Source organism: Saccostrea echinata, unplaced genomic scaffold (genome assembly GCF_033153115.1).
Source record: "Saccostrea echinata isolate AGI-Se365-2 ecotype Australia unplaced genomic scaffold, CSIRO_AGI_Sech_v1 ptg000010l, whole genome shotgun sequence".
NCBI lineage: Eukaryota > Metazoa > Mollusca > Bivalvia > Ostreida > Ostreidae > Saccostrea > Saccostrea echinata.
In genome coordinates, this window is record NW_026889759.1 from 1515065 (window position 1) to 1537634 (window position 22570).

Genomic DNA, 22570 nt, shown 5'->3' on the forward strand with positions numbered 1-22570 from the left:
CTTTACAACTTACTGAACTGTCATGCAACATGCACTTAATGTTCATATCATAGAAATATGATGTTACCTTTTCCCCACGAGCACTAAATATAGCGAGGTACAAGTTTCTCTAAAGTTTATCATAAATAATTATGACGTAATATTTTAATAAGATTATAACTTTTCTTATTTTATGAGATTTTAGCAAGTATAAATTAGAAGGGAATTGGCATTAAATTGAAAATTAAATTTACTTTTGAAAGTGCGTGAAAAATGCGTGATTGCGGGGAAACGGTATATGCGTGATTTTGCGTTAGAAATAGGAAATTGTACATGCGTTAAAATGCGTGACTGCGGGGAAGAGGGTTAATGAACATTGATCATTTTACCAATATTGCAAAATTCTTGTCCCCTGGAAAGACATGATCCTGTCATCAAAGAATGGGGTTTGACAAGCCATAGTTTGGCCTCATTCTGGGGTGACTGTTAATACATCATAACTTAGTTCATAATCTTGCAACTGTTTTAAAATTCACTTGTGATGTCACTTTTTTGAGTGCTGAATTATTTTTTGGGAATGGAGACTTGAAAAAATTCACATGGAGAACACACTTTTTATTTCAAGTAGAAGTTTTCTCTACTTCTGTTGATGTTAAGCTTGTTAGAACTTGGCAAATAGTTATTAAGTTTGTTATATTTTAATAAGAAAACTGTGGTACTCTGAACCTGGTACCCTTAACATCTGGTGCTTTCCACATTGAGCTACTGAGCTGATGGCATACACGGTATTTAAAAAAAAAAAATCTCAACACTATCTTGTAGTGCTAGAACCTATATAATCTTACAGATTATTTAATTGTATACATAACACAAATCATGTCTTTATGATAATATAGACAATAAAACAATAATTACCAGCATTTAAAATGGGAGGGCCAATATCCTCAATTCTCTCCATTCCTTAAAAGCAATGGCCTCTGCTCTTTCAAAGTCTCAAAAGCTGCAGTACTTTTTAAGAATGGAGAGGTACTCAAACATTGATCCATACATAGTTAAAGTTTCATAAAGTTTTTAGATCATTTATAAGCATTATTTTTCTGCAGAAAACATGGGTGCACAGTCTTGCCTGTCTGGCAATTAATTGGTATGGAAATCTTTGATAAATAAACTTGCTATGTTTTTCAAATCAAAATTGTGAAAGTTTATGAATTTAAGGTCAAGATCTAGTAAATGAGTTTAGACTGTCTTTTTGAAGCTAGATTCATTATGACGTCATAATTAATTTCAAATGAATTTTTCCCGTACTTCATGGTTGTAATAGAATTATGTAAAAAATGAAACATTCTCATGGAATTCAATTTGATATCATGTCAAAGGTATCCCCGATACCTATATTCAATTAAATATCATTTAAAAGTAGAGGTCAAGAAGATACGAAAAACCTTTTTTCTGAGAGACTGTGGGCAATATTGATACATTTCCTCTTTCTGAGATGGAAAAAACTCCGAAATTTATACCTGACTTTCTTCATTTTTCATTGAAAATGACAGTTTAAAACATGTTTTTTTGTTAAGTTTACCTAATAATTATGTCCCGATACACCTTATTTTACCAATTAAGCTATATTTGCAAAGGATCATTAAAAGAACTCGCCCCTCAAATTTGAAAAATGTGTAGGCACCTTTCATTTACTAGATCTTGACCTTAATATAAAAATTTATTAGTTACATGAAGAAGGAAATTCAGAAGAGTAGTTAAATTTTCCACCTTTTGACAACTGTATTTGCTGTTGATATAACTAGTTTTGATAAAAGAGTGGGGTTGGGGGTTGGGGTCTTTGGTGAAGATATACCTTTACTTGCATCCTTTTTAGCATTACCATTTTTTCCCAATCAGATATGCAATACAGTTGCAAATCTATGAATTCATACATAATACATTCATGAATTGGTTTAAGTCACCATCAGTATTTTGATACACTTAATAATTTTATTTTGATGATAATTAGAAATAACTATTGATGTCTTCAGGCTGACAAATAAGTATACACAGAATATTTTCACGAACAAAAGAAAAAAAATCTAACTGTAACATTTGTTACAGTGAGGGTAGAGATACATATTCCTGCCTGTTTGTTGTCTGTCAACTTTCCTTAGGAGTGAGTGTTTAAGATCCCCCTTAATAAGCCAGAAGTGTAAAGAGGTCTTTCAGCATATTTCATTTTATCATAACTTGTCAATTAAATGAGATAAAGATTTCATATTTGGAAATATATATGTCATATTCTCATTAAGGTCATACTAGACGTTTGTAACATTTGTAATAGTAATACATGTACATCTTTATGTATCTCTAGGACTTTATAGTTCATAAAATGTACACTTTTTAGCTCACCTGTGTGTTGTCCGTCTTCCGTCCATCCGTCCGTCTGTAAATTTTTCACATTTTCAACTTCTCAAGAACCATTGGACCAATTTTGACCAAAGTTGGTACAAAGCATCCTTGGCTGAAGGGGAGTTTAAATTTTTTAAAAGGAAGGGCCAAGCCCCTTTACAAGGGGAGATAATCAAGAAAAGACAAAAATAGGGTGGGGTCATTAAAAAATCTTCTTCTCAAGAACCACTGGGCCAGAAAAGCTGTAACTGTATGGAAGCATCCTGGTGTAGTGTAGATTCTAAATTGTTCAAATCATGACCTCCAGAGATAGAGTGGGGCCACAATGGGGAATCAAAGTTTTACATTGAAATATATAGGAAAAATCTTTTAAAATCGTCTTCTCAGTACCACTGGGCCAGAAAAGCTGAAACTTACAAGGAAGCATTCTTGGGTAGTGTAGATTCTAAATTGTTCAAATCATGACCCCCAGGGGTAGGGTGGGGCCACAATGGGGAATCAAAATATTGAAATATATAGGAAAAATCTTTAAAAATCTTCTTCTCAAGAACCACTTGACCAGAAAAGATGAAACTTACGACAAAGCATTCTTGGGTAGTGTAGATTCTAAATTGTTCAAATCATGACTCCCAGGGGTAGAGCAGGGCCACAATACGTATTACAAGGGGGAAAATCTGGTGAAGAACAGCAGGGCCAAAGTTACTCAAGTGAGTGTTGTGGCCTATAGGCCTCTTGTTTTGGTATTATTAACTCAATTTATAACCAATAAGTTATTATTTCAGGTTTAGCTCTAGTGATGTGGTACATTATGTGGACCTCTTGTTTAAAGATATTTTGCCTTTGTCATTTAAGCAGTTTTGCTTTAAATCTTTTTGGTCTCATTTGTGAAATTTTGTGAATTTTTAAGTTAAAACATTATTGTGTTACAGGTAAGACAGAAATCAATGACGGGGAAGGAAAGAGTAAATTTCCCGTAAAAACATGGGATTGTGATGTTTGCTTGGTTCCAAATAAAATGGTAAATGCCAAGTGTTTGGCGTGTGAATCTCCTAGATCAGGATCCCAACCATCAACATCAGGTAAATAAAACAATAAGATATGGCTGTACATAAGGTTTTATAATTGTAAGAAATATGGCCAGCTCTCAGAAGCTGCAGCATGTATCTGCAATCACTGAAACATCAATATCACCTAAGTGCCAATTTGAATGCCTCTGCTGTTAAATTTGGGGGGATTGGTTGAAAAATTGTTGTAGTTTTATATCCCTTGCAAGACGAGTTTACTCATGGGAGAGATGTCACTAGATGCTGGTGAAGGGCTTCAAATTAAGACTTTACTTTTTACCCTTTTCAATGTTAAAAAAAAAAGACCTTTACTCAGCACTTATCAAGCAATGAGGGTTCAGTTTTTGGGGTGCCAACACCAACGGTGACAAAGGACCTCAGTTTTTAAGGTCTCATTTAAAAAGACCTGCAACTTTCACTTCAAAGTGCCAGATGCTAAGAGAAGGAACAGTTGCTACCTAATTTTATCAACTTGGCCTTCCAACAATGGTGTGAGCGCTATACCAACTCAGCTATCATGAATGACAATAAATTTGGAGAGGAATTTCCTCTCCTGGCAATGAATTTTTAGCTTGGGTTAATGCTCTTACAGAGTGACATAAGTATACAATATTGTTTTTAGGGCTGAGTATTGGCTAAAGATTTCATATTGCGATATTTTAAACTGTATTGCAATATGTATTGCAATATTTTCAACAAATATTAAAATGGTATTTTCTTATTTTATTAACATCTCTTTACATGTAGAATGTACATAACTGACAAATAATCAATAAAAAATATCTTGTTGATTGAATATTACAGTTATGCAACTAAATACACCAATACAACAGCTTTTGTCTTACTGAGCAAAGCATTTAGTTCTCTCATTTTTTAATTCAGGAGCTATTCATTTATACCGTATAAGTGGAAATTTTTAGCGAGACAAAAATTTAGCGATTTATCCTTAAAAAATTGATATTTGTTTTTAGCAAGAACTAATTTAAAATGCTAACTTTAGAAGCTATTACAAATAAAACACGATCAATTTTTAGTGATAGTCAATTTTAGTGATCTCAGCACCTTCGCTAATAATGCCAAAATTAAATCCTTGTTAAAATTTCTACTTATACAGTATCTCTTTTTACAGGTTTTATGGTGAAACCAAAAGCATTTTCTTCACAAACAGGATTTGTGGTTGAGTCTGATGGGCCCACAAAGCCAGTAGTAAAAGAATTCAGTTTGAATGGTGAAGGTATCAACAAACCTGTCCCTGTAGAAAAAACAGCAGGAAATTATGAAAAAGATACATCTTCATTTGAACAAAACTGGAACTTAGATAGAAAAACTAAATCTAGTGTAGAGGAAAGCAATGGATCTAACATGGAAAAAACAAGTGAAGATTCATTTTTGAAAAATTCTGGGATTTTAAAAGACAATGAAAGTCCAAGTAAGAATGCAACTTTGCCAGAAAAAAAGGAAACGGAACAGAGAGCTGTTAATTTTACCATGCCTACAAGTCTGACATCAATATCTAATGTTCCTGTAACAAAAGAATCTGGGGAATCTAACAAGGGAGTAGTTACTTTTACTTCACCCTTCCCCAGTAACAGCATGAATCCTGTGGCTCCAGCACCAATGCAGTTCAATAAGATGAGCTCAAATTTTGGGGCACCTGTTTCAACAATGAATAAAGAACAAATTGAAAAGAACCAGGAATATAAGGTTTTAACTACAGCTCCCAGTTTTTCTGTTGTACAAAATACAACCCCAAATTCTACTGTAACATTTCAATTTGGTGTAAATTCAATGACAACCACATCAGTGACATCATCCAGTTTTCAATTTGGACAAAGTACAACTCCAAATTCTAATGAAAATTTTCAATTCAGTGTGAATTCATCAAAAGCTTCTTCAGGGGTACCTTCCCATTTCCAGTTTGGACAAAGTAATAATATAGTCCCAAAGTCTAATGCAACCTTCCAGTTTGGTGCAGATTCATCAATTACTTCATCAGCATCATTGTCCAGTCCTTTTCAATTCTCTTCAAGTGCTGCTTCTGGAGCCTCCATGTCAGCAAAAACAGTGCCATTGCAAGTTGCTGCAAGTTCCACAAAAGCTGTGTGCTCCCCAAGCTCAATGTTTTCACAGTCAGGTGCTAATTCTGGCAGTCTTGGAAATAATACTACACCTGGGAGTCAAGGTGGACCATCAATAAACTCAAATTTTGGTTTTGCTGGTCAAGCCCCTACATTTGGAACATCAGTTTCTCTTGAAAAAGAAAAACCTGCAGGTAAGCAGTGGGTCATATTTTATTATTTTGATAGGTTTTTAAATTTTTTAGCATGTTTGAGTGAAAACCTGAGCTCTTCTGATTAAAGAGTGTCTGGTGTCCATCTGCCATGTGTTGTCTGTAATTTTTTATCACAATTTGAACTTGTTCTCCAAAACCACAGAGCCAATTTTGACCTTGGATGAAGGGAATTCAGATTGTTCCAGTGAAAGGGCATACCCTCTTTCAAGGGGAGATAATAAAGAAATAGTGAAAATATGCTTGCAAAATTGAAAAAAAAAAAATCCCATCTATAAAGCACTAAGCCAGAAAAAATGAAACTTAAACTAATACTCCTTTATATTAGAGGATGCTTCAAATCATGATCCCTGGAGGTGGAAAGTTGTTACGATAGGGGATCAAAGTTTAACATAGGAAAATGAAGGGAAAATGATATAAAATTCAGCACAAGCACAGCAGGACCACAGTTTTAAATTTATCAATATGCAAGCATAAAGTTTTACATAGGAATACATGTACAAAGAAAAAAATTTAAGGTTTCTCCTCTCTTCATGTTTTCATGGTTAAATACATGTAATTGTTGTTTAAATTTAAAGAATAATATCTTAAGGATTAAAATAAAGTAAAATATTTATAAGTTGCAAACCTTTTTTTTATACTGTGGCAGTTTACATAAGTACACTAGTTAAAACATATTAGCGAGGAATGCTGTTAAATCAAATATCACATAAAAGCTATATTAATATGCAAAATCTACAGCAAATCTTTGCATAAAACAATACAAATACTTTATTTTATTTGTTAAAACAATATAGAGTCATTAAACCTGTCAGTATGCATATCATAGCATTTTTCAGTGTATTTTTACTCATTTTCCTCTACATCAAAAAATGTTGCCTCTACATCAAAAAACGTTGTATTGTCTTCGAAAATGTCTATAACTTCTTCAATAATGGTTCACACTTTATAAAAATTGGTATGTATTTAATTCAAAGTATATCCTTTCCAAAATTGCAAAAAAATAATTATGTTGCTTGGTAAAAAATATTGAAATATGGTGTCTGTGTATGACTTTCCCTGTACATTTTTTGTATGATACTAGCTAGGATTGCTGTCAAAATTGACATCACATATTAAATTAATATGCAAAATTGAAAGCAAAACTTTGCATAAACTAATCAAATTAATGTGTCTTTAAACAATATGGAGCCATTTCAGCTTGTCAGTATACACAAACATATTGTTCTTACAATTCATCTCGAAAAATATGGTAGTGCTGTCTCTAAAAATGTCTACAACTTCTTCAATAACGGTTAAAACCTCATAAAATTTAGTACACATGTAAATCAAAGTTTTTCCTTTCTAAAACTCCAAACCAATATTTATGTTGCCTGGTAAAAAGTATTAAAATACATTGGTTCTCTATGACTTCCACAATATATTTTCTACTCTTATCTTTAAATCCAGTAATGTGTTAACTCAATAAATCTTGAAATATAATTGACACTTCGATAACTCAATCAAGAAATAATACTAAAACTGAAAATATATTACATTTCTACTGTTCCACTTATGACTACATTTTCTCCCCACTTTCTACATGTACATGTCAGTTCAATATACATATGTACATAAATGTATATATGCTTACATACTAAGATAATCCACAACATTTTGAATAATCTTTGAGGATTTTGTTATTCTTACACTCTTAGGATTTTCTTTCAGTGGTTCTGAAAATATATATCTAATACCATTTTCTGGGTCTCTAGCATGAATTTGTCTCAGTTTTGACAAACTAAGTCCACATAGAACCAATTTTACATGTGTAATATGACAAATAAAAAACATTTTCAGACACTGTACTTCCTGACAGACACAACTTAGAGTAATATAACTTCTCTAATGCTGTCACATCTGCCATCGCATTATGAGCCTCATATTCCTCTCCTAATAGATTCTGAACCAATGTCCCTTGTTTGTAGTTAGGAAGCTGGATATCTTTCAATAATTTCTTGGAAATCTTTAGAGTATCTAAAAATCCAGTTACATTCTTACGAAATCTTTCAAGAAGATCACAGTTTCCCAAATGGTGTCACAGTATTGGTAAGTCAAAGTTTTGAATGTTGTGTCCCACTAACACTGGAAGGTCAAAAGACTCTAAAAATATCAGAAACTTGGTGAGTGCTTCAGGTGGAGGAAATGCAGTGACTGCTTCTTCCTTGTAACAGAGGTTGTTCACATCGAAGGTCAAAGAGGTTACTTCAGATGCTTCCTTGCTGATGGAGCGAGTGGGCAAGGCATACACTGAGAACTCCTTTTCTATGCATTTTGCAGCAATTTGAAGTATATCAGATGTTCTTCCTATAGAAAGAAACAAAATGTGTCATCTTATGATATTGGCATACTCAATGTTATGATTACAAGACGGATTTTAAAAGTACCGTATTTGGCTGAATATAATACGCACTTTTTTCCAAAATAATTTTCTGTGAGAAAGGGGTGCGTATTTTACACCACAATGGGATTTTGACAGGTTTTTCTTTCATGTGAAACACGGCTATCATACGCACATACTGAAGTATTACCTAGAGACTTATGCAATTTCTTGCTGTTTATCGCCGTATTTAAAACTTCGGAAAGTTATTGTTGGAATGTAGGCTTGTTAAAAATGTTATATTTATAACGTTTTGATAGTTAAATTAAATTTAAAGCAAGTTAAAATTAATTTGAGCTGCATGTTCATCGTCTCCGTGTAGGCCGCCATTAACGATGTTATTTATAGATGTTTAAACATTCCTTTGCCACGTGCTTCCGTAATCAAAGTACACATGTACCTGATCAGTCAGACACTCGTCGAAAAAGTAATGTCATTTTTTAAGGAAATACAATAAAATAAAATTTATTTTAGGTTTTAAATAACTCAGTGAAAATTCATTTCAACATAAACACCCCTCTATACGTCCCAATGAATGGAAGCCAATGTTGTGAACACGTGCGCTTGTCACTTGATAATTACCCCTCAACACCCCTCCAGGCAATTAAATTGTTTACCGACTCCAAAGCATTGTTTTTACAGTTAGAGCACTGATTATTTACTGCCCTTATTAATAAAATGGCTTTGGTTATTTTCTTTGTTAAAAATCGGGGCTTGGTTTATGATCTTTCGTATGTATAAGCGTGTGCTGATTTCGACACATTAAACAGTTAAACGCTTGTTAAATGTAAATTTTACTTTATCTTATATCGGCCTCGTGTCAAAATGATTGAGAGTTAAAAAAGGAAATATGAAGTATGTTGAAACTTAAGTGTTATCATTTACTTGTGCTCGTGCTCTGTAGAAAATAAGATATCCACGAAGATTACCTCGATCTATGAAGACATATATCCCATCTTTGTACATCATTTTTCACAGCTTTGGAGGTGTGTTGATAACTACATGCTTTGTTAAATTTTGATTTTATTTTTATAACATCAGCTATTTATTTAATTAATTAATTTTAAGTTCAAAAGAGGAAAATCATAGTCTATGAATACTTTGTTGTTGCAATATCGCTTGCCGTGTTAAATATACATAATTTTCAACATGATTACCTTAAACTAAAAATAAATATGACAACTGTTAAACTTGCAACAATATCCCGTGATTTGTTGAAATAAAATTATTTCCACAAAGAATAGTTAGAATATGGCGACGTATAATTTCAATATCACCGTATGCTAAAAAAAATTAATAATAAACCCTGTTAATACTTTAATGCAGCATTATCTCGTGCTTTGTTAAAATATTTAATTTCCTCCAGATTGCCACGATATGGAAAGTCAAGATTAAGAAATAAAAACGCATTTGAATAAAATATCGTGTTCTGTAAATTTTCGGCACTTTATCTCCGTGCCGATTTTCATAGCAAATTACCACGATTTTCAAAAGTTCAGAACACCGCTAGGTAAAATTTTCTGCTGCGTATAATACAACCGAACTGCGTTTTTTCCCCCAGTTTCAGGCTCAAAAAGGGGGGTGCATATTTTACACCAATGCGTATTATATTCGGCCAAATACGGTATTATATGATTAACAAACACCTATGAATTATACATGTACTGAAATTTAAAAATGAACAAACCTAATCCTCCTGTTTCCAAATCAAAGAACACCAATGGATGTATATGCAGATTGTCAACAGGCTTGCACTTAGGCATATTTTTCATGAAGTGTTATCGCGCTTCATGAAATATGCCTACGTGACAAGTCTGTGTGATTTACACACCAATAACTCACACAAAACTTAAAAACATTCCTTAATTGATTAATTTTAGCAATTTCATCATCTTTAATATATTTACACATATATTGATACAATCTAAGAACAAAATGATTTATTTTTCAAGGAGATACATATAAGCCAAATATATGCTTAGAGGCTGAAGAAAACCTAGATATAGATGATATTCAACTGGATGCCCCTGTTGACGATCTGCATACACATCCATTGGTGTTCTTTGATTTAGAAACAGGAGGATTAGGTTTGTTCATTTTTAAATTTCAGTACATGTATAATTTATAGGTGTTTGTTAATCATATAATACTTTTAAAATCCGTCTTGTAATCATTACATTGAGTGTCCCAATATCATAAGATCACGCATTTTGTTTCTTTCTATAGGAAGAACATCTGATATACTTCAAATTGCTGCAAAATGCAAAGAAAAGGAGTTCTCAGTGTATGCCTTGCCCACTCGCCCCATCAGCAAGGAAGCGTCTGAAGTAAACTCTTTGACCTTCGATGGAAACAACCTCTGCTACAAGGGAGAAGCAATCGCTGCATTTCCTCCACCTGAAGCACTCACCAAGTTTCTGATATTTTTAGAGTCTTTTGACCTTCCAGTGTTAGTGGGACACAACATTCAAAACTTTGACTTACCAATATTGCGACACCATTTGGGAAACTGTGATCTTCTTGAAAGATTTTGTAAGAATGTAACTGGATTTTTAGATACTCTAAAGATTTCCAAGAAATTATTGAAAGATATCCAGCTTCCTAACTACAAGCAAGGGACATTGGTTCAGAATCTATTAGGAGAGGAATATGAGGCTCATAATGCGATGGCAGATGTGACAGCATTAGAGAAGTTATATTACTCTAAGTTGTGTCTGTCAGGAAGTACAGTGTCTGAAAATGTTTTTTATTTGTCATATTACACATGTAAAGAGTCTTTAGAGCCATTATTAAGAGGCAAAGTTGTGTCAGCTTTAATACTTCGAAAATTGGTTCTATGTGGACTTAGTTTGTCAAAACTGAGACAAATTCATGCTAGAGACCCAGAAAATGGTATTAGATATATATTTTCAGAACCACTGAAAGAAAATCCTGAGAGTGTAAGAATAACAAATTCCTCAAAGATTATTCAAAATGTTGTGGATTATCTTAGTATGTAAGCATATATACATTTATGTACATATGTATATTGAACTGACATGTACATGTAGAAAGTGGGGAGAAAATGTAGTCATAAGTGGAACAGTAGAAATGTAATATATTTTCAGTTTTAGTATTATTTCTTGATTGAGTTATCGAAGTGTCAATTATATTTCAAGATTTATTGAGTTAACACATTACTGGATTTAAAGATAAGAGTAGAAAATATATTGTGGAAGTCATAGAGAACCAATGTATTTTAATACTTTTTACCAGGCAACATAAATATTGGTTTGGAGTTTTAGAAAGGAAAAACTTTGATTTACATGTGTACTAAATTTTATGAGGTTTTAACCGTTATTGAAGAAGTTGTAGACATTTTTAGAGACAGCACTACCATATTTTTCGAGATGAATTGTAAGAACAATATGTTTGTGTATACTGACAAGCTGAAATGGCTCCATATTGTTTAAAGACACATTAATTTGATACGTTTATGTAAAGATTTGCTTTCAATTTTGCATATTAATTTAATATGTGATGTTAAATTTGACAGCTATCCTAGCTAGTATCATACGAAAAATGTACAGGGAAAGTCATACACAGACACCATATTTCAATATTTTTTACCAAGCAACATAATTATTTTTTTGCAATTTTGGAAAGGATATACTTTGAATTAAATACATACCAAATTTTATAAAGTTTGAACCTTTATTGAAGAAGTTATAGATATTTTCAAAGACAACATGACGTTTTTTTGATGTAGAGGAAAATGAGTAAAAATACACTGAAAAATGCTATGATATGTATACTGACAGGTTTAATGGCTATATCGTTTGAACAAATAAAATAAAGTATTTGTATTGTTTTATGCAAAGATTTGCTGTAGATTTTGCATATTAATATAGCTTTTATGTGATATTTGATTTAACAGCAATCCTTGTAATATGTTATAAATAGTGTACTTATGTAAACTGCCACAGAATAAAGAAAAGGTTTGCAACTTGTAAATATTTTACTTTATTTTAATCCTTAAGATATTATTCTTTAAATTTAAACAACAATTACATGTATTTAACCATGTAAACACAAAGGGAGGAGAAACCTTAAGTAATTCAAGTTTGTTCATAGCATGATCTCCAGGGGTAGGGTGGGGCCATGATGGGCGACCAAACTTTTACATAGGAATACATAGGAAAAATTGTCTTCTAGGGAACAGCAAAACCATGTTTAGTCGTATTTATATGGAAGCATCCTCAGGTAATGTAGACTCAAGTGTTAAAATCAAAACTCTTGGGGCTAAGGAAGGGGCCTCAATGGGCAATCAAATTTTTACATAAGAATATGTAGGAAAAATCTGACAAAGTCTTCTTCTTAAGAAGAGCAATGCCATGATAAGTCATATTTATATGGAAGCATTCTCAGGTAGTGTAGTTTCAAGTTAAATCAAATCTTGATGAGGGGGTGGGAGGGGGGATAAAGGGCACAATATATTATCTTAATTTTACGTAGGAATAGAAGGGCTGTAGAAACTCAGGTGAGCATTGTGGCTTATGGACCTCTTAAGTCTTCTGAAGAACAGCAGGGCCAAGGGAGACTCTGGTGAGCATTGTGGCTCATTGGCTTTTGTTTCACATTGTCTACAGGGAACAGAACATGATGATATTTTTACCATACAGTCCATGCTTTATGTCTAATGTTGGATTAAACATGTAACATATTTTCATTGACAGGTTTTAACTTCAGTTTTGGTGCAGCAAAATCAAGTGGAGCTGTATCCAGCTCTTTGTTTCAGTTCGGTAACCAGCAGCAGGTAAATACATTTGCCCTCAGATCAAGGGTAATGGTATCAGGGATAGACATTAACTTTCAGATTTACTTGCCCTTCGGGCAAGTGATCTCAAACTTTGACTTGTCTGAACACAAAACTTGGTTGCCCAAAATAAGGAAAGAACTTCAGAATTTTTTTTTTTATTACTGTAAATATTATGACAAGAAAAAATGTGACCAAATACACTACCGTCAATTTGGCAAGGTGAGGTACCTGAAAAAATTTTGATGCTGCGTTTGTACATAAATGTATACCACTGTCCCTGTAAATCTAACCTGTTAACACACACTGCCATGAAGCAATAACCCTCCGTTTATTTAAATTCATATTTTAAAAAAATTATTTTCGGTAGGATTCTTTTGTGAATCGTAATTTTCTGAGATAACTGTGAAACAACGCTGAAGGAAGATAGTTGCTACATAACACACATCGATCTTTACCTTGATCAGGATACATCGTGTTACACTTTATTTATATTCTGTAAGTGAATAAATAATCTAATTTCCAAATAAGAAGTTAACAAAAATGTTAGACGAACAGCATATTTACCAGGGAAAAAGAACGGAATAACGAATCCGATTTTCAAATGAAAGGTATAATCCAGAAATGCTGAAAAGGAATTCCGAATACAAAAACAATGTCAGTCAGGTACCTGGCGGAAATCAAGTCTTCAATTTATTGTTTTTTCATATAAATTAATGTAAACGAAATAAATATGTACATTTCTATGAGGAAAAAATCACTTGCCCGATCGGACAAGTACGTCGCAAGATTCACTTGCCCGAACTGAGAATTTACTTGTCCCGGGCAATCGGACAACCGTTAATGTCGATCCCTGGGTATAAATTCAAGTTTATTCAAAGCATACTCCCCATGGGCTTAAATGGGAACCACAACAGGGTTCAAAGAATAGAGGAAAAACCTTAAAGAATACTAGTATATTCTTCTCAAGAAGAGCAGGGTCACAGTTAGTAATATCAATAAGTAAGCATCAGCCATCTCTGTGTATTGTTGGTTCTGTGTCCATTATTTTTTCAAAATTTTTATAAACTATCATCAGTGAGACTCCTGAACCAATTTCAGTCAAAAATGGTTCATGTATACAGAATTTTGGGGAACAAAAATCTGAATGTCCAGATTCTTCCCACCTGGGATCCTAGAGGTAGGATAAAAACCTCAAAATTTTAAACTGTTTTTAAAATACCCTTGTACACCAAGCAGAGAAACTGTTAACATGATTATAATGAGCAAGTCATCCTCTTCAAAAACTGTGTGTATTTATATCTTTTGGGTCATAGTTTTAGTCCTCAGGATGTCCCCTTGGTCAAGGGTCAACACAAAGTCAATCATACATTAGCATGACAAATCATATTCTAAAAATTCTTGACCACTGAGATGTTTGTTTTATTATAATGAGCACCGACCCCTCTACCAAATTTATGAAAGAACTGGGTACGTTATGTATAACAGAGCGGCCCTGTCTCCAAATTTGATTTCAGTTTTTTACAAACATTCCTACGATGTGTCTTTTCAAAATCATTTTATTTTTTTCAATTATCACAAACCGTTTTTCCATCAGAGGTCTCGAAATATGGGGAGTTTTCTTTAGAAATTACAAATTTTGACGTGATAACGTCATCACGGCGTTACTGATTTTAACGGTACGTTAAAAGAAATCTGTAAATTCTCTGAACCGGAAACTATTTACTTTAACCTGCCTTATGTTTCAGAAAAATTTTTTTTTCTTTTATTTCAATTCATCGTAATGTATCTTTGATAGCTGGAAGGAGTAAAATAATTTAAAGGAAATATAATTTTATTACAAACGATTTCATCAGACAAGTAATGAAGCTTGATTCATCCATAATACAGACGAGACAAGGTAGTACTTCTTTTAAAATTGTGCTCGTATCAATTTTATCATTTTTTTTAGGGTAAAAATGTCCTAATGATTTCATTTTCCGCATTGTCTATAATTTATATTTCATTTTCTAAAAATACATGAATCAGTATTAAAAAGAAAATAGGATCGTCCCATATAAAGTTGTCAAAATTGGATTTTTGGCAATGAAAAAGCCATCAACATCAATCCCCTTTTCCATTCCAACATATGGCAGCGCTATTAATTTCGTATTTTCTTTCTTTCTTTTTTTGATAAACGTATAAATTACTCACTATTACGGGGTTACGAGGTGTCTTAAACTGCGTTAAAAAAATTTTCTCTGATGTTAGGATTTCTTTTATAGATCGTTATTCATTCCAGTGGATCCGCTTTACTGCACGGTTCATGTAAAATACCCTAATTAGGAACAATCCCCAATATACTTGCACACAATCACTTTCTATGTTAAAACCACAAGAGGAGACCGGTTATAAGAGTCCTGATTGATGAGGCCATTCCAAGGTTTTTCTTTGTTTAGTGTCCATCCTAACCTATCTTCCTATCCGAGAAAACACACAAACCAAAAGGGGAAAAACGCAGCATTTTCAGAACAGTTCTAGAATTTCTTATTATCATTTGAGACCTCTCCTCGCCATAAAACTTAGTTAAACTACTAGTTTATTGAAATAAAAAAAAATTAAAACACCACTTAAAAAAGAGAGATGTCAATTCCAAAAGAGTAAAATGCATTGCAGAAATTCGTATTTGTTGATTTTAATTTGAGTTAACTTTGTGTTTGCGTTTCAAAGCTTTGTATTTATCAATTTTAATTTGTGTTTGTTTTTAATTTCATAACCTCAAAACCAATTCGTCCGCGTACAATGCACATTAAAAAGAAAAAGAAAAAACCTTGGAATGGCCTTATCATAACTTGCGTTACAGACCTTGAAAAATTTTGCTTTAAATAAAAACCGTGAATCTCCGAAGGCTTAAAAAAGGGTGTGCAATTTTTTTAGATCAATTTTTCGATGAACAAAATATTTTATATAGCCAATGCTAATAATTTAATTTTAGAGACAAACACATTACTTTGCATGTACATACTCATTATTTGATTAACAAAACCGAAAATTATATGCCTAAATCTGCGTAGTGAATTCGACAGGAAATGCACACGAATTCTCGGGAAGGGATTCAGAAGCCTGTAGTACACTCTAACGGGCATAATTCCAAAACTAAAAATTATCAAAATAAGGATATAATATTATATTTATGATTTGCATATAGAGTTTATCCGCGTCAGCTATGAAAATATGCGCATGTCGTCTTCAAAGCAATGCAGCATGAAACGGCAGACACTTGCATTGATATCGATCAATAAAAGATCGATCAACGGTCACAGTCCAGTGGGGAGCCAAAGGAAATTGGAAAGATATAATTTCTTTATTGGTACTCATTACAGTACATGTACATGTATAATTTGATTATCAGTAAGCCCCCCCCCCCCCTTCTATTTACATAGAGACAAAATACAAATAATTGAAATGCAGAATAACAGAACACTCACATAGAAGAATCAAAATTCACTTTCACGTCCCTTTTTTTAAGCTACACAGAGATTTTATTTCTAGTTCAGTTATCAAATTATACGAAATCTTATGTTATTTTGTTACTTGTGGGAACAATACGCAAAACACATCACAGTGCTTCTTTATAGAGTTATCCTTTCCATTCCCGGATTATATCACTAGCTTGATTATGTTTCTTTTTCATGTAAGTGTCTGGTAAAAAAATCTTTAAAAATATACCTAACAAACTGCTGACACGAATTGCAAGACGATACATTACGTCATCTACTAACACAGACACTGCATTAAAATAGATAAAGATTTTCTTTAGAACTCCTCCCTATGTTTACATGTTACACAGCCGTAGGTAAGATACATGTATTTGATATAATTATTTCGGTGACAATGATAATTTTATCACTTCCTTTGGATACATTAACTCTCTGGGGCATTTCCTTGTGCATTTGTCCTTGTAGTAACGATAAAATACTTTTAATTTGTTTTTTTTCTGGAACGGATTATCATCACAGACGGATGTTGAATCTTTAAAATTTAGCGATAATGTGCACGGCCGTTTTCACAGAGGTGATATTGGACAGGACGCTCCTCCAGCCCCGATGAACATCTATTGGAATACTAAACATATTTCCTATGAAATATATTACTATTATTTTATGGATAATCTGGATAAAATCCTTTTAAAAATACTCGCTTCAAGATTAACAATAATGTACATGTAGTTAATATGTACATTCGTTTTTTATAAAGATAAATATCTATAGAGTAATCTTTTTTTTTTCTTTTTTTTCATTTCAAGACTTGGAATGCCTTAAGATGTATTAGGAAAACAATTTCTGAAAAAAAATAACGAGTTAAACCATCGATTATGGAGCGGAAGGGGGGTGTCTTGTCCACAAGTAATGCAAGATCGTGTTTGTATTTCTTACAGAACTGCATGGGAACAGATAATCTTTATTTACAGGCAATAAAAAAGGTTGATTGTATCATGTTTCACTTAAATTTTCTTAGAAAATACCGAAAGCGTACACCAATGTATACGTTTTTTAAGCCTTACAAACTTGGTCAACATAATTATCTAAAATTCCTTGTAAATTATAAATTAAACCCAATTTTACTTGAAAACACTGATGTCAATATTCCGATCAGCATGATAAATGTATATATAATTAATAAGTGTAAATACATGTAAGAACTTTTCCATTCCCAGCTGCTGACCTTCAATAAGTAAATGTAATCCGGCAGTGGCAGATTTAGAAGTATTTTGTCATATATAAAACACTTCCTGATTATGTGATAAAACACTAGAATCCTTTCTGACATAATTAATTATGTCAAATAAAAATCTGCAACAATACAGTGACAAGGATAACAAGTTTTGAAAAGAAATGTTCAAATGGTGACTGCTATACATGTAAGCCAAGCTTCCAATCTACCTCCTCCCCCCCCCCCCCCTCCCAAAAAAAAAAAGTTAGCTATTGTCTTTTGACATTCATGAATCCCAGACATATAGAAATTGAAAACGAATAAAACATACTTAAAAAAGCTGATGATTTTCAATAAAAATGTTAAAAATAATCTTTTCTTGAAGTCAAATAAAGTCAATGTCCACTATGAAAGAGACGCGCGTTTTAATTGGAGGTACATTGTACATGTAGGATTAAATGTAAATTGATTGTCTGAACCATCCCAACTTATGTCGTTAAATTACTTTTTCACGCTGTAAATATTGATTGAATATTTATCATAGTTGCGAAGACTGAAGAAATTGTTTCAATACATATTTTCAACATGATTGCTCTTTGTGACGTCATTTTTTCAATGCATTGCGTCACTAATTTACATGTAATGTCCCATAGTAAATTTCACTGAGAAAGGTTCATATGGTTTTCATTTGCATAAATAATTGTATTAAATTATTTTTTTTCAAATGCAGAATTGAATTTAAAAGACAATAAAGAAATAATAAAGCCTTCAGATACAGAATTAAACAATTAATTTCTTTAAAAATATAGATTTTATTGTGGAGAAAAGGTGACGTCTATCCAAAAATGCAGCATTTTTTACTTCAATTTTTTGTAAAAATGGATGTGGCCGCACTTTTGTAAGGTTATTTTTTCTCTTTAATATTAAAAATCGTATGTATTTGTTCTTTCTGCAAAGTTTCGCATACATACTCGGATGCGGCCATATCGAAATATAGACTTGAAGAGGAGGAAAACGTCCAAATAGGGGAATTCCGGAATATTAGACCGGTTTTGAACGTTATATAAATGAAAGGGTACGTGAGTTGAGAAAAATTTATTCCTATTTCACACACAGGGAAACCTTAACAGTTAAATGATACAATTGATAGAATGTAAATGTGCGTTTAATTTTTGCCGATTTTACAGGGCGGTAAATCCGTCTTAACGTACCCAGCTCTTTATGCAGGGACCTGAGTTCATGCCTCAAGTCAGAGTACTGTATGTGAACTTAAAAATGCGGGCTTTATAATTAAGTGGCTGTGGCGCAGAGAAGGATGCGCTAATTCATGACTACCACGAAGACGTAGCTTTCTTAATCTACTAATTAATACACTAATTATGTAGATGGATAAAGATGGAAAATGTTCTACAGATTTATTTTTTTTAAATTGTGTACACATAGAAAACTGTAAAAGAAAATTTGTAACAGTTTTGTAATTTAATGTAGAGCATTGTATTATTTCTGTCAGAGCAATTAACATGATTCAGGAATACTACATATTGGACAAGTTTGGCTACTTCATTTTTCATATGTATTGCACATCTCAACTAATAAGCTGAAATTTTAAACATGTATGCATAAAAATGCAGTAAAAACTTACAATTTGCTGCAATGTACTTGGTTAGCTAAGTGAGGTATGAATTTATTTTTAGTCAAGCATCACAAATGAAAATCAACCATCTTTAAATGGAGGACTGAACCCAACTCCTCAAGGAATATTTAGCTTCAGTGCTGCACCTCAACAGAACCCCCCTCAGCCCTCACTACCAGCTGCTACAAGTTTTAATGCTGGCCAATCTAATACCCCTACTGCTGGATCATCTTTCTTCAATATTGGGTAAACACTGATTTTAATTTTAGAACTGTATATGTGTCAAACTCAAAGTTAAGAATTCTCAGTTTATTGTCATTAGCTTGCCTGTACTTCAGTATGGAAGAGCTATTATTGTTGAAATTTTTCTCAATAATTATTACAAATGAACAGTTGATATTTGTCACATAGATATAATCTATCTGACTCCTACATGCATCACTTGTTTTGGGATTTGATACATATTTAGAGTTGATGTTATTTTCCCTTGGATTGAAATGTTGCAGTAATGTCTGGTAATATGGTTTATTCATTTGGATATCTAAAATCATTTATTGCAGAAACCACTTTCCATAATGTTTTCTGAAATTAGAGTAGTGGCCTTTATAAGAAATGAGGTCAGATTTGTTTTGTCTGAATCACAAGTGATGGTATCATCAAGGTTTGTTCAAACAAGAGAGAAAATTTTTTTTTAAATTAAACAATAACAAAGCATTACCAGGTAAAAGTAAACAAGATGCTTCAAAGATTTTTCAAGATTACTCAATGGTAAAAGGTGATTAATAATTTTGAAAGTTTGTTGTACTAGGGGGTCAGAGGGGCCCGACCTCCCACTTTTTTTTTCTCGGAATAGTGTTTTGCTGTAGATTTTACATTATTCAAACGCTGCACACTTGCAACCCCCCCCCCCCCCCCCACCACCACCACCACCACCACCACCACTTTTTGTTGCAGTATGGTGGAAGTCTTCCAGGTTATTGCATTAAAATAAATGCCAAAAATTTAGAGGAAGATCCTATCCCATTCCCCCTCCCGAATTTTAGCAGTTTAGTTTTTTTGTGCCCACCTCCCCCCATTTTATGGGCCTGCCTTGTGATAATGTCTCTTACATTTAAATCTTCAGAAAATAAATCACTTATTAGGTTTCTTACTTACTGTCTACAGAAATATATTGGGTTTATTAATCTCATAGATGGCTTGGCTTGGCCTCTATCAGATTGATCAACCCAATATAGAAAGTCATTAACTAACCTAATAAGTAAAAGTTGTGTCTTCCTTGTACTGAAAAATTTTCCTAGTTCAAAATAATTTTATTGCAGTTTCTTGAAAAAATTATCCCTTTTAAACTTGATGAATAAAATGAATAAACTTTGCAAAAAATGTGTACCATTATAGATCAGATTGGTTGGCTGCCAAGGGAACCTAATTTTTATTTAGGCTTTGCTCTGATAAACTTTCAAATATTCTCACATTATTTGGTATATTTAGTGGATCAGAGGGCAAGTGTCATTTGCTATGATTTATAAAGTATTTTTGAAATACTTCATATTATTGAAACTGATCATAGTCAACAAAGAAGTGTAAAAGTTCTCCAAGTTGTAGTTTCTTCTGTAACAGAGTTAAAAGTGCGATGTGTTGTAAATAGTGAAGGCACACTCTTACTAGCACTAGCTAGTGGGTTAACCCTTAAGCTTAGTCGGTAGAGCATTGGATTTTAAATCCGAGGGTTGTTTGTTCAAGCCACAGTGTTGACACCCCCTAGTTAATCAGTCATACTACAAAAACATCTTTATGGTACTTTATATGTGTTTGTGAGTAGAAGATAGGGCAGCAACATTAAAAAGACATCAAATTACCCAGATACAGAACTACTTAATTATTGCAAAACCATGAAGGAAGAACTAATGCCAGTCATTATTATTTTGTTTCAGTGCCTCAAATGAATCTGGAAGAAGGGTGGTGAAGAAGGCTGTGAGAAAACTAAAGCGATAACTTTCTAAGATGGTGACTCAAGTAGAAAGGTGAAGAAGGCATTGAGAAAGAGGATGGCTTTTATGGAATAGTGACTTACAGAAGGCTAAAAGTGTATAGAAAAAGCTGAGATAACTGTCCATCATCTAGCTCACCTAAGTCAGAGGGTCATTTGAACTTCTCTGACCAAAGTTCTTAATTCTGTGTCTCTGTGTTTGTTATCCTTCACCCCTCCAACTGAGATGGGGTGAAGTTAAAAAAAAATTACATTTTGTAAAAATTCTGTCTTTATTCTTGTGCTTCTGACAGACAAGCTCTATACATCATTATATGAATCAGTGAGCATTTTTCTGAGACTTGTATGTGACATAAGGATAGCATAAGCATGGGGAGTTTGTGTAGAACAAGTGATACTCAGGTGACATGTCCTTAGACATTCTGCTCTATTTTAGCTCTAATGGCCATATAGTAGTCATGTACAGATACAGATGGGTGAGCTCATTTCTTCTGACACAGATGGGTGAGCTCATTTCTTCTGACAAGTGTGTATTTTGGCATGGCAAAATATGAACTTCTATGCATGCATGCAGTTTAGTCTGGATTTTAAAAGCTTTTTTTTTTCTTTTGTTTTGCTTTTGAATCCATGATGGGCAAATATGTTTCTTTAGGATATAATCCACCACAGATTACACTTATCCAAAGTAGAAATTTTTATGAATTCAGCAGCAATGTGTGTTTCATTATATACTGAACTCAAGTGCATACAGACCTTTATCTCTGCCAGAGTTGGGAAAATCCTTCATTTGACAGAACTCTCTAAAACAGCAAAAATGGTTCGAAGGGCACATTACAGATTTCAGGAAGAGATACTCAGGTGAGCATATGTGGCCCAAACCTGCAAAGCCTAAAAGCTTGTCTTTGCCTGCGTGAATTACAGAACTATTTCAATCATGTATGTGGCTATTGTACTTTTTTATGTTATCAAGAATTAAATAAAACAAGTATTAAATTATTTCCAAGTAGTTTGTTACTCTATACAGTTTTCAGTATTAGAACTTGCAGAGATACCTGGATACTGTATCTAACTTTTTTCTGTCCACAAGGAGTTACAGTTTCAAGATGAAAGGGATATCAGAATATAAAATGCTTCCATGTTTATTATTTGCAGATAGACCTCTTTGCAGTGAGTCTGGTAAGAACTACTCCTCTTGATGTCTGTGAAAAGAAAAAGATCTCTAAGTACACGACATCCCAGGTCCAAGTTGTCAAACCCTGACTTTGCTCTATAGATCAACTCCCAGAATCTCCCATTTACCAACTGGATGAATGTTAC

General features: G+C 33.1%; 1 protein-coding gene across 1 annotated transcript in view; it reads left to right on the forward strand.

Moving 5' to 3' along the window:
- LOC133184115 (nuclear pore complex protein Nup153-like) overlaps window positions 1-22251 on the forward strand; it is a 43275-nt gene extending 21024 nt beyond the window's left edge. The window contains exons 14-18 of the mRNA XM_061318973.1: window positions 3303-3452; window positions 4567-5709; window positions 12862-12941; window positions 19328-19512; window positions 21198-22251. Of these exons, the coding sequence (XP_061174957.1) occupies window positions 3303-3452; window positions 4567-5709; window positions 12862-12941; window positions 19328-19512; window positions 21198-21258 (1619 nt within the window). The 3' untranslated portion in view covers window positions 21259-22251. The remainder of the gene's footprint in view (window positions 1-3302; window positions 3453-4566; window positions 5710-12861; window positions 12942-19327; window positions 19513-21197) is intronic.
- The last annotated feature ends 319 nt before the right edge of the window (window positions 22252-22570 follow it).